The sequence below is a fragment of the Vulpes vulpes genome, chromosome 11, assembly GCF_048418805.1.
Source record: "Vulpes vulpes isolate BD-2025 chromosome 11, VulVul3, whole genome shotgun sequence".
NCBI classification, from domain to species: Eukaryota; Metazoa; Chordata; class Mammalia; order Carnivora; family Canidae; genus Vulpes; species Vulpes vulpes.
In genome coordinates, this window is record NC_132790.1 from 19,173,772 (window position 1) to 19,188,062 (window position 14,291).

At 36.3% G+C, this 14,291-nt stretch overlaps 1 protein-coding gene across 1 annotated transcript; it reads right to left on the reverse strand.

The window, feature by feature from the left end:
* Positions 1-434: 434 nt before the first annotated feature.
* On the reverse strand, positions 435-1,379 carry LOC112927024 (olfactory receptor 2D3-like). Its single transcript, XM_026008159.2, has one exon. The coding sequence runs from the start codon at positions 1,377-1,379 to the stop codon at positions 435-437; it is 945 nt and encodes a 314-aa protein (XP_025863944.2).
* Between the last annotated feature and the right edge of the window lie 12,912 nt (positions 1,380-14,291).

Sequence of the window (14,291 nt, forward strand, 5' to 3'; positions counted from 1 at the left end):
GCGGTCTATGTATACAATGGAATATTACTCAGCCATTAGAAACCAAATACCCACCATTTGCTTCGATGTGGATGGAACTGGAAGGTATTATGCTGAGTGAAATAAGTCAATTGGGGAAGGACAAAAATTATATGGTCTCATTCATTTGAGGAATATAGAAAATAGTGAAAGGGAATAAAGGGGAAAGGAGAGAAAATAAGTGGGAAATATAAGAAAAGGAGACAGAACATGAAAGACTCCTAACTCTGGGAAACGAACTAGGGGTAGTGGAAGGGGAGGTGGGCGGGGGGTGGGGGTGACTGGGTGGCAGGCACTGACGTGGGCACTTGACAGGATGAGCACTGTTTGTTATTCTGTATGTTGACCAATTGAACACCAATAAAAAATAATTTATTAAAAAAAACTTAAAGTGAAATAAAACTCTGACCCTGAGATCACCATCTCTCAGAAAACAGCTTTCTTCCAGCTAGTTTTCTGAGACCCTCTTTAACATCTTTATTTCTCAGGCTATAAATTATGGGGTTCAACATTGGAGTCACCACTGCATAGAACACAGAGACCACTTTATCCCTTTCATTCATTATCTTGGAGTTTGGCTTCATGTAGTTGAATATTGCTGATCCATAGAAGAGGACAACAACAATGAGATGGGAGCCACAGGTAGAGAAAGCTTTGAGCCTCCCCTCCCCAGACTGCATCGGGATCACGGTGGAGATAATATTCCAGTAGGAGACTAGAATCAGGCACACAGGAGCTAAGAGGATGACCACGCCCATTGCAAAGATAGCCATTTCTGTGCTGTAAGTATCTGCTGAAGCCACCTTCAGAAGGGCAGGAAGTTCACAAAAGTAGTGATTAATAATGTTCTGTCCTTGATAGGGTAGTTGGAAAGTAAAGGTGGTATCCACCAGAGACACGAGTGTTCCACTGGCCCAGGATCCTATGGCCAACTGGAGACACACCTGTTGGGTCATGATGCTAGAGTAGTGCAGGGGCTTGCAGACAGCCACGTACCGGTCATAAGACATCACCGCCAGCAGTGCACACTCTGTACACCCAATCAGAAGGGAGACAACTATCTGTGCCATACACCCAAGAAAGGAAATAGTTTTCCTCTTTGCCAGGAAATGGACCAACACTTGAGGGACGATGCTGGTAGAGAAACAGAGATCTGCGAAAGAGAGGTTTCTAAGAAAAAAGTACATGGGAGTGTGAAGTCGAGAGTCCATGAAGATGAGAATGCTGATGAGCAGGTTCCCAAGCACAGTCAAAAGATAAATGAGGAGAAAAAGAACAAACAGCAGGATCTGGGTCTGCAAGTCCTGTGAAAGGCCCAGGAAAATAAACTCAGCCACAGAGGTTTGGTTTTCCTCCCCCATTGAGATTATGGCTGTTTACCTGTTTGCACAAATAAAAAGACCAACCTTTCAGTTTGTAACATCTTGTAGAAGAGTCTCATTTAAAGCTCAGCTCATAACCAGATTGGGTATTTCTAGCTTTTTGCTATTTTGCTATCCAAGTCATTCTAATTAATACTAAATAGAATATCTTAATTCTTATTAGTGGTGGTAATTTCAGTCGACCTAATTTTTTTCCCAAATCTCCTCTTTCCAGTGCCACTAATAGATTATGACATTGTTAAAGCCTGCTGGGCTAGTTCTGCGATGAGGATATTGGAATTTGTGTGGATTTTACTAAATAGCTGTACACATATTGTTACAAAATTACTGTGTGTAATGTTAGCACTATTACCATGTATAAACCTTCACCACTAACTGTTCAAAATACTACATATTTAATTATAACATATGCTTGAAAATATGAAACAGGGTCAAACTTAATTTGTCCCATTAAAAAACAGCTATTTTTTCTTGGCATAGAAATAGAGGCTTATCACTTATTATACCAAGTATTGTTCCCTTTTGATTAAAGAGTAAAATGGTAAAAGTAAAACAATAAAAAAACCAGGAAACACAAGTCAAAATTCTCGTGCTATCTGGACATGATCATACTGACATAAAAGCTAATAGACTATGAAAGAAAACAGGTAGAATTTACATCATGAAATGAAAAGCTTTTGTGAAATAATAATATCACGAATAAAATTAAGATAAACTACAAACTGAGGAAATTATTTGAGATGTCAGACCAATGTTAATGTCTTTTTTACATTAAGATTACATATAAGACACCACAAAAATTGTTGACCCAAAAAATAATGGGCTAAGAATATGAACTGACTACTTACAAAGAGGAATTGTGAATAGCTACTAAATAGAAGAAGAATTATATTGTAACTAATTAAGAACAACTACAACATGAAAGACAGTTTTCCTCCTGAAAAATTAGCTAGGATTTTAACAAATCAATCATATCACAAAACAGTAACCTTGTATTTTATTTTATTATTATTTTTTTAATTTATTATAGTCACAGAGAGAGAGAGAGAGAGGCAGAGACACAGGCAGAGGGAGAAGCAGGCTCCATGCACCGGGAGCCCGACGTGGGATTCGATCCGGGGTCTCCGGGATCGCGCCCTGGGCCAAAGGCAGGCGCCAAACCGCTGCGCCACCCAGGGATCCCTAACCTTGTATTTTATTGAAAATTTAACACATGCCAGGCATGAAGTTTTTATATAATTACATTGTTACAATGACATTGTAAGTTAGACATTATTAATCTCACTCTGCAGACAAAAAAATTGTGGCACAGAAAAGTTCTGTTACCTTCCTCCAATCATACAATTAATCATTGTCAGAATTCATTAACTTTAAAATGAAGGATCAGAAAAAAGACATTTTTGTACAATGCAAGTGAGTAGGAAAATTAGTCCAACCTGTCTGGAAAATAACCTTGTCAAATGTATCTTAAACTTTAAATATTTGTATATTTTGCTCTCAATTTTTCTAAATAGTACAGAGAGGGAAAGATTTGCTTTTTACTAATCCTTTCTTCCCTATGAGGAAAAATCTGATTTGTGACATTTTAGGATGTAGCTTCGTCCCAATTTACTACTGGCTAGGGTTACTGGGCTTTAAAAGGTCATGCATGTTCTATTTCCTCACTTTTCCATGGAACTGGACAGATACATTGGACCACATCCCACTCAAGCTGTAAGGGAGGTTGAAGATTTTGAAAGACTTTATAGTAGACCACCCTGACTGAGGCTTATCAGAGTTCTGAACTTCAGTGACAATAGGGACCAGTGCCATTAATAAAAAGCAGTCTGTTATTTTTCATATGTCTTGTTTCTTTTGTAGGACTCGAATGAGAGGAATGACCAGGACTAGAATATTAGGAGTTTCTGAGTCCCTAGGCCTAGTATCATATAATATTCTCTTTTTAAAATTCTTTTTCATATAATATTCTCAAATATTATCCCAATTTATAAATCTAATTATAGGAATCTATTCTAGATAATTACTTTAAATTGCAGAAAAATATTTGCAAGAAAATATGTTCATCATATTATATAATATTGGTTAAAAATGGACACACAAATAGAATATAATAAAGAACTCAGAAATAAACGTATACAGGCTGGGTTTCTGTGGCGAGGGTGCCCATAATACACAATGAGGAAATGGCAGTCTCTCCAATAAATGGTGTCGGGAAAACTGGATATCCACATGCAAAACAATGAAATTGGACCCTTATCTCACATCATATACAAAAATCAACCCCAAATGGATGAAAGACTTAACATAATACCCGAAGTATGACTCCATGAAGGCAACATAGGGAATACTTCTGGGCCCTAGATTTGGCAGTAATTTTGGTTTTGACACTTAAAGCACCCACAACAAGAGCAAAAACTAGAAAAGTGAGATTAAAAAAAAACTAACTAAAAACCTTCTGCTTTTAGTTCCTTCTGCAAAGGAAACAATCAACAAAATAAAAAGGCAAGCTATGAAATAGGAGTAAATTATTACCAACCATATATCTCATAGAGAGCTAAATCTGAAATATACAATGTACTCATACACCTCTATGACAAAGGGCAAATAATGCAATGCTTTAAATTGACAAGATAAATGAATAACCATTTTTTTAGAGAATACATACAAATGGCCAACAGGTACATGAAAAGTTGTGCATCATCACTAATCATCGTGGAAGTGAAATTAATACCACAATGATATATATTACATTACCCCTGTTAAAATGGTTATTATAAAAAAAGTCTTTTTAAAAACCCAGAAGGTGACTAGTGTTGGGAAGAAAGTGGAGACAAGGAAACCCTTATACATCATTGGTGGAAATGTATATTGGTACAGCTACTACGGGAAATGATTTGGAGGTTTCTCAAAAGTTAAGCATAGACCTATCACATAATATAATAATCTCACTTCTAGGTAGATATTCAAGGGAACTGAAATCAGGGTCTCAAATTAAATATCTGAACGCCCATGTTTAGTGCAGCATGATTCATAACAATCAAGACATAGGAGCAATTTAAATGTCCATTGACAAATGGATCAAGGAAATGTTGACTGTACACACAATAGAATATTATTCACCCTTAATAAAAAGAAGGAAATTCTTCCACTTGTGACAACATGGATGAACCTGGAGACATTAGCTAAGTGAAATAAGCCAGACACAGAAGGAAAAATACTACAGGATATCACTTATGCAAAATAGTCAAATTCCTAGAAGCAGATAACAGTACAGTCATAGCCAGGGGCTTGGAGAAGGAGGCAATTATTAATCAAATTAGGTATTAGTAAAAGGATGCTATTTTTCAGTTATGTAAAATGAGTAAGTCCTAGAGGTACTGTATAGCATAGTGCATATAGCTATTCAAAGAACCATGTCCACTTTCACAATAAATTTTTTTAAAAAAGATTTTACTTATTTATTTGTGACAGAGAGTGAGAGAGAGCATGAGCAAGGAAGAGGGGAAGATGGAGAGGGAGAACCAGATTACCTACTGAGCAAGGAGCCGAAAACCAGGCTCTATCCCAGGACTCGGGATCATGGCCTGAGTCAAAGGCACACCCTTAACCAATTGAGCCACCTAGGCATCCATCCCACAATTATTTCTGAAATTCCTCAGGTAACAATTGTTCTCAGCACTGTCAGTTTTGTAATGTTTGTCACCTTCTTTTTCCTCTCATTTGATCATCTAGCTGTTACCTGAGCATTACTATTTCCTCTATATCCTACAGATAAAATCAACATCGTTAATAACAATAATGACAATCACCTTCCACTGGTACTTACCAAACGTGATTTTGTTATGCCTTAGGGACCAATGTTAATATGTTTTCATAATGTACAGAAAGGACTGAAAAAATAATTTCCAAAATGTTGGGAGTGATCGATTCTGGATATTGGAATTATGAGTGGGTTATTTTTTTCTTTTTTAATGTTTTTTGTTTTTTAATGTTGTTCTTCAATAGATAACAATCTAGGGGATCCCTGGGTGGTTCAGCGGCTTAGCACCTGCCTTTGGCCCAGGGCGCGATCCTGGAGTCCCGGGATCGAGTCCCACATCGGGCTCCCAGCATGAAGCCTGCTTCTCCCTCTGCCTGTGACATACTCTCCCTCTCTCTATCTCACTCTATGTCTATCATAAATAAATAAATAAATCTTAAAAAAATAAGAAGACCACAATCTATTGTCAATATAGGAAAAATATAAACGTGAAAAATCTAAACAGCACTTAGTTGAGGATGCCCTAAACTAAAGTTACATTATTGCATCTGATTTCAGTCTTTATAAAGTAGCTGCTATAGGACCAGGCCTCTCGCTGAAAGCAAATATAAAACAAAATATGGAACAACTATATTCAGACATTGGGCAAAAGCTAATTCAGAAAGTAATCCTGCACAGCAAGGCAATAAATAAGCTGAGTTCCATGGTCCTACTAACTTTATGCCTAGAGGCATTCTCAGAACTGAAACCATGGAGCTGAAACCTAAGTAGAGCATGATGGCCTCGTGGAGCTGAGGGGAAAGAGATCCATAACTGATGAGTGCCAAAACATTTGGAAACAGTGAAAGAGAGTATGAGAAAGGAAGGAAATGAACAGTAAAGGGGCTTTAGGAATCTGAACAAGTTTTCGGTGTTCATTAAGATAGCCAGGCAGAGGGTAAGACAGGGTATGCCCCTCAAAAAGTAATTATTAGGAAGCCCAGGTAAGGCAACAAGATTTTGGAATATTAGCCATCTAGAGTGGAAAGGCTTCATTGAAAACTCCTGGCAATGAGTTGCTACCTCTCAGAGGACAGGTCTTAGTTAAAAAACTGTGATGAGTATTCTAACTCTCCATATATAAAATGATAGGAATAGAAAAAAATAAATAGCACATGTAAAATGGAATAATAAGAAGTACTCAAACAGAAGGCAAGAGAGAGGAAAAGAACAAGGAATACATGGGAAAAAATGGAAAGCGATTAACAAGATGGTAGAAATAAACCTAATTGTATTTATAATTCTATTAAAAGTAAATGGATAAAAGATTCCAATTTAAGGAGGAGGAGAACTTAAACTCTCCTTATCCCCTGGACACAACTAGATAACACTTACATCATTTAATAACCCAGAAAATGACCTGAGGATTGAGAACAAACTCCAAACATCATGTATAAAAGAGGCACACTGAAGGAGATAGGAAGGGTGAAGACACACTTTGGGAATGAAATGGACTGTGGAAGTGAGGAGGTAGCCACTGGTACAGAGAAGGGCAAAAAACAGTCACACCAGGGAGCTTGCTTTGGGAAGATGAAGCCATGTACCATTTGGCTTTGAAAGGAGGGAGGAGCGAATCTTTTGAGTTCTCAGAGCTATTAAATTCCAACTACAGCCTAGAATTTAATAAATTGGCAAACTTGGCTCTAGGAGAGACTGGGAAGCCCTTGAAGAGATAGCACAACAAACAGCCAGGGAAGATACAGCATGTATGTTGTATCCAGTAGTTTGAAAAACTATGGGGGCAGTCAGGTTGGAGAGTTAATTACTCATCTCAAAGCATGCCACAGATAGACAGGCTCACAGGGAGACCCCTCTGGGAACACAGGAGCTGACAGGTACCATTTTTCCTCTCACTTCTACCATAAACACAGGTCACCTGCAGGAACCTGCACAGTGCTGACACTTACACCCACACATTGGCAGTGTGATCCTTAGAGTCACACCTGCCTCAGTCTTGGCTCCATGGGAGGCCTCCCCCAGAGTAACCTGAACCCCACCAACACCTCATCTCATGACCCACATATTTTGTAGGACCTCAGTTTTGGCAGCAGCAGGTCTCATTTCACAAGGAGACCAGCATATCACTTCGGTATAATGCTCCCCACTTGACTGGGGACTAAACACTGCACAAAACACCCAAAGAAAGGCCCCTGCAGACTACTGGATTGAGGGAGAAAATGGCCAGGGCTAACAGCAGGGCATATACAACACAGATAAAGGGCACTTTCTGAAGCACCAGGTCCTGAAGAACTGGAGACACTGCACTGCAGGACAAACACTGCACTGCAGGCTTCATAAAGCCACTACCTTCAAAAGATATAGAGACATAGCTGACATTTCTAAAACAGAAAACAGACACAGAGAATAAGCCAAACTGAAAGCACAGTGGAATGGGTCCCAAATGGAAGAACAGGCAAAACAACAGCAAGAGATCTAAGCAAAACAGATACTACTTATCTGATGGACACCGAGAATTAAACTAATGATCATAAAGACACTCATTGAACTTGAGAAAAGAATGGAGAACATCAGTGAGAAGCTTAAGAAAGAGATAAAAAAAATATCCATCAGAGACAAATAATACAAAAAATGAAAATAAAAGTACACTTGATGGAATAAATAGCAGGCTAGAAGAGGAGAGGAATGAATTAATCAGCAATAAAACAGAGCAATGGAAATTAATCAAAATGATCAAATGGGAGAAAAAAATTAACAAACAAAGGTTAGACATGGAGAATTTGGTGACTCCATTGAGCCTAATAACAGTTGCATTCTGGAATTCCAGAAGGGGAAGAGAGAGAAAAGGGGGCAGAACATTTACTGAAGAAGTAAGAGATGAAAACTTAGAATATCTTGGGAAAGAAACAGAAATCTAGATTCAGGATATACAGACATCCCCCAATAAAGTCACCTGAAGGAGCTCCATGACAAGACACATAGTCATTAAAATGGCAAAAAGAAAGATAAAAACATCAAGAGAAAAGAAGACAGTTACAGGGGATATCAGCAGAAACTTTGCAGGCCATGAGGTAGAGACTGGTAAATTCAAAGTGCTGAAAGGGAAAAATCTGCAGCTAAGAATACTCTATCCAGCAAGGTTATCATTCAGAATAGGAGATAAAGGGTTTCTCACACAAACAGAAACTAAAAGAGTTCAGGATTAGTGAACAACCTCTATAAGAAACATTAACCGAGACTGCTTGAGTGGAAAGTAAAGACCATAAGTGAGAATACAAGGAATAGGAAACAGAATACCAGTAAAAATTTAAAAATCTGTAAAAATCAGTGAAAGGATTCATAAAATGAAAGGGTGTAAAATATGACACCATATAACTAAAATGTGTGTCTACATGTGTGGGGCCGATTGGAATAAAGAATGGGTCCAAGCAGAAGCAACTATCAACTTAATATAAACTGCTATTTGCAGGAGATGCTTTATACAAGTGAAATGGTAACCATAAATCAAAAACCAGTAATAAGATATGCAAAGAATAAAGAGAAAAGAATCTGAGTGTATCACTAAAGAAAGCAAACAAACCATGAAAGAGAGCAAGAGAAGAAAGGATCAGAGAAAAACTACAAAACAACCACAAAATGGCCATAAATACATATCTATTAATAACTACTTTGAATGTGAATGGACTAATTGCTCCAATGAAAAGACACAGGGGACAGAATGGATAAAACAAAACAAAACAAAACAAAAAAAACTAGATCCATCTATATGCTGCCTATGAGAGACTCATTTCAGACCTAAAGAAACATGATGCAGGTTAGATTGAAAGTGAATAGATATTCTTTCATGTTCTGTCTCCCTTTCTGATATTTCCCCCTTTTCTCCTAACTCTGGGAAACGAACTAGGGGTGGTGGAGGGGAGGTGGGCGGCGGGTGGGGATGACTGAGTGGCGGCACTGAGGTGGGCGCTTGACTGGATGAGCACTGGGTGTTATTCTGTATGTTGACAAATTGAACACTAATAAAAAATAAATTTATTAAAAGAAAGAAAATGAATAGATAGGAAAACATTTATCATGCAATTGCAAGTGTAAGAGAGCCATGGTAGGAATACTTCTATCAGACAAAATAGACTTAAAAACAAGAGACCAAGAATAATAGATCTTTGGATAGATCATCCAAACATAAAATCAACAAGGAATCCGTGCTTTTCAATGACAGATTGGACCAGATAGATCTAACTGATATATTCAGAACAAACCATCCTAAAACAGAAGAATACACATTGTTTTCATTGTTTTCAAGTGCACATTAAACAATCTCCAGTATAGATCACACATTAGCCCACAAAATAAGTTATGAAATTAAAAAACAGTGAAGTCATAACATGCATATTTCCATACACAATACAATGACTAAAAAGCAAACAAAAGAAGATATCTGGAAAGAGGACAAAACATGGAAGCTAAATATCATGCTATTACACAATGAATGGGTGAATCAAGAAATCAAATTAGAAATGGAAGCTCTGGGTACCTCAGTCAGTTGAACATCTGACTCTTGATTTCAGCCCAGGTCATTATCTAGGCTCATGATTGAGCCCCACATTGGGCTCCATCTGAACATGGAGCCAGCTTAAGACTCACCTCCTCTCCCTCTCTTCTGCCCTCCCCAGCTAGTTGTGTGCATGATCTAGAAGAAAGAAAGAAAGAAAAGAAAGAAAGAAAGAAAGAAAGAAAGAAAGAAAGAACAGATAGAATATGAAAACGTTTCCTAAAAGAGGAAATAAAGAACACATGGAGACCATCAAAAATAAAAACACAATGGTTATAAATATTTGGGATGCAGCAAAAGCTTTTCTAAGAGGGAAGTTAATAGCAATATAGGCCTACCTCAAGAAGCAAGAAAAATACCAATAAACAACCTAACCTTACACCTAATGGAGCTATAAGAGGAACATCATATTAAGGTTAAAGCCAGCTTAAGAAGGGAAATAATAAAGCTTAGAATGAAAATAAATGATAGAGAAACTAAAAAGACAATAGAACAGATCAATGAAACGAGGAGCTGGTTCTTTGAAAAATTTGTAAAATTGATGAACCCCTAGCCAGACTTATTAAAAGGAAAATAGAAAGGACCCAAATAAATAAAATTATAACTGAGAGAGGAGAAATAACAAACAGCACCAAAGAAATACAAATAATCATAAGTTAATATGATGAAAAATAGCAGGATCTTTCTAGAAATGTCTCCTGAGTGTAACAAAAGCAAAAATAAACTAATAACAAAAGAACCCCTTATACACTGTTGGTGGGAAAGCAAATTGTGCAGCCACTTGTGAAAAACAGTATGGAGGTGACTCAAAAACTAAAACCGGTATTATCATATGATCCAGTAATTCCATAACACGGTATTTGCTCAAAGAATGCAAAAACACTAATTTGAATAGATATATGCACTAGTGTGTTTACTGCAGCATTATTTACAGTACTCAAATTATGGAAGCAGCCCAAATGCCCATCACAGAAAAAATAAAGAAAAAGAGACCAAAAAATAGACTCAATTATAGAGAACTAATGGTTACAAAAGGGGGGTTAGCGGGGGGAGGAGGGAAGTAGGTGAAGGCGATTAAGAGTATCCTTATCATGATGAACACTGAGTAATATACAGAAATTTGAATCACTATATTTCACTCTTGAAACTAATGCAGCATTGTATGTTAATTATACCTGAATTAAAATTAAAAATAAATAAAAGCCTATAGGGTACCACAGTATTCCAAAAGACTTTATTCTTTATTTATTGATGCATCATTATCTATTGAATTTTTCCCATGAATGCACAGATGAACTGATTATTAGGAAGTTTATTACAGCATTTCTTCCTATTAACAGGTCAAAATGAGGATAAAATAATCTCAGTAGATGCTGTAAAAGGCATTTAATAAAGTTTACTTTCATTATTAAGGAGCATTTTAAGTAAAATAGGAACTTAGGTGTATATAATTTTTTTTTTTTAAGATTTTACTTATTTATTTGAAAGAGAGCGCTCAGACAAGCAAATTGAGGGTGAGCAGATGAGGGAAAGGGAGAACCAAGCTCCCATGGAGCAAGTAGTCTGACTTGGGGCCAGATCCCGAGACCCCAAGATCATGACCTGAGCCAAAGGTAGATGCTCAAACGACTGAGCCGCACAGGCTCCCTGGTATGCCTCATTTTAAAAGGAATTTGAATATACTGCCTTTTATGATGTTACATACTATTTGAAAACAAAAACTAGCATCATGCTCAACGGTGAAATGTTAAAACATTCACATTAAATTCTGGGTTCAGAAAAGATACCTGTTTGCAAAGAGTTAATTAATGCAATAGAAATTAGAAGTAGAAACTAGAATTACGAGGTGCAAGGACTGGAAAGGAATGGTAACATCATTATTTGTAAGTGAATATTATTTTGCCTGGAAATCTTAATAAAATGGTGAAAACTGATTGGAAACAATAAGAACTCTATAAACAAACTAGTATTATGTATGCTTTTTTATCTATTAATGAGAACTATGAGAGAATTTATTAAATGTAGCTCCAGTTCATAACAGCATCCTCTTCCAAATGTTCAGTTGTCATGTTACCAGAACATGGTCAAAATCAAAGCAAGGGGAAAATTATACTCCAATGAGGATCATAGACATCAACATGAATACATGGAGAAAGACCCCTAATTCCCAGATGGGAAATTGAAATATTATGAATGCTTCCTAAATCCTTGATTTCACATATAAGTGTTCTCACTAATTCTCTCTGTGAGAGTTTGTCAAAAGTAAATATTTCTGAGCTCCGGAGATTTTCAATAGGTTGGTGGTGGAACAACGAAATCTGCCTTTCTAACAAGTATTCTTGATGATTTTGATGTGATTATTACATGGACCATATTTTGAGAAGCACTCGCCAGAAACATGCTAAAATCAAGTGCAATTATAATCAAAATCCATATGCATTTCTGATGGGAACTTTAACAAGGTAATTCTGAAGTTTATCCAGAAGAATACTTGTGAAACTCTTCACAGTAAATATTTGAAAAACATTTTGAGACAGTAAATATTTGAAAAACCCACTGTGGTAGGGGTGAGGGTGGGAAATTTAACCTACCTGACATTAAGATATATGGTTAACTCTGATTAATTTATATGTATTGTATTCACTCAAAAACCAAAATGTCAATGAAATAATGTAGACAAGAATCAAAATAAAGAATTTAAGGAAATGAATGATACAAGTGTCATCTACCTTAATAGAGACAGGCGTATTACTTAAAAATGGTGTTAGGATATCTGGCTATCTGTTTGGAAACAAAACACTCTTGCAACAATTCTTAATCTCTCCCCAATCCAGATGGATTAAATATCTCAGTGTAAGACAAAACAAAACCAAAGACGTCGTACTATTACTAGTAGAAAATGTAAGTGAATACTTTCTGTGATCTCTCTGTGGGAAAGGACCTTCTAAGGATGACATGAAAACCATAACCCTTAAGTTAAGGTGGGTATAGTCTATTAAAAAACAATGTAAAAATGAGCAGTTAAATAAAGAACATATGTATTTAACATATAAACAACAAATAGGAAACTAGGACATCAAAGAGCTTCTAAAAAGAATAAAAAGAATATCAATGAAAATGATGCAAACAGGATATTAAACACACAATTCAAAGAAGAAATGCAAATGCCCCAAGACTGACTCTGTAAAGAATGTTCATCCTCACTTAGAGAAACAAAAAATAAGATAATAGCTGTATCTCTCACATTAGATTAGCAAAGGTGAAATAGATTGAAATCATCCACTGTATTTTTGAGAATAGGGCAGATATGAAAAATGTAGGCCTCTATCATTTATAAAATCTCTTTGGAAGGCAATCCAAAAGTAGTAAAAATTTACAAAATGGACCTGCCTTTTGTTTCTGAACAATGCTATTTTTACTATTTTACATTTTCAAAATAAGTATGCATAAAACTTTGCTTCAAAGGTTATTCATGTATAGGATTGTTACCAGGATAAAACAATTTACAGTCTAACAGTAGGTGCACTAAATAAATTATTTTCCTATACAATATGCTCTATACCATATAGAGAAATGAACAGTACAGATGTGTGAATTTTACAGACAATAGTACAGATGTGTGAATTTTACAGACATAGGTTGAATTCTTTCCCTTTACTTCTTAGCTCTTTGGCCTTGGCCAGTTGATTTAGCTCCTTTATGCCTCCTGTTTCCTAGTGTTAAATGGATATAACACCACAAATTCATAGTATGGATGTACAGATTAAATTAAGCACTTAATGGAAACTAGTTTGCCCAATGCCTGACAAGTACATTGAAAGAAATGGCTGCTGTGATCACGATACACTAACCTTAAGTCATTAAAAGTAAGTAGATCTATATTTTCCATAGAAAGATGTTGTTCACATTGTTGAGTTAAAAAAATGGGTTGCAAAATAACATGTTTGGTTATGAACAACATGTGGGGTTGTGTGTGTGTGTGTGTGTGTGTGTGTATGGGTGCGTGTGCGCTGTATATCCTTTTGTCCCTCTGAAGATAATTCCATTAAAGAATATCCTTACCAAATGAATAAATCCTTAACCACAACAAAAATTTAGCATCATGTAGAGACTGCACAGTACATTTGAAGAATGATTCTCTCTCCCTTAAAGGTAGGACTTGTACATTTACATAAATATGTGTATATGTGGATTGGGAAACCTTGAAACAGGCGTAATAAAAATCAATGGAAAAGGAGGTAAATAAGATGAAATATAGTATCTTTTACTTTCCAAAGAAGGCCAGGAACTATAACTGTTTCACAGTCTTAAAGAATCCATTTAACTTTGTCAACTTTACTAATTAATTAAACAATGATGTTATGTTATTGAATTTAGAGAAAAAAGGAAGAAGAAAAAATCAGAGTGGGAAAAACAATAAAGAGAATAGAAATCAGAAGAATTCAGGGAACAGAAGCTAAGCTGAGAGGACAGGAATCTAGACATGTGGAGAAAAAGCAGAAGGAAGAAATACAGGAAGAGATTTGAAAGTATAGCTGTGCCCCCAAATTGAAGGAACAGGGAATGCATCTTCCATCCTCTG

Coding starts and splice junctions, on each gene's coding strand:
- LOC112927024 (XM_026008159.2), bottom strand. CDS start 1,379: ATGGGGGAGGAAAACCAAACCTCTGTGGCTGAGTTTATTTTCCTGGGC.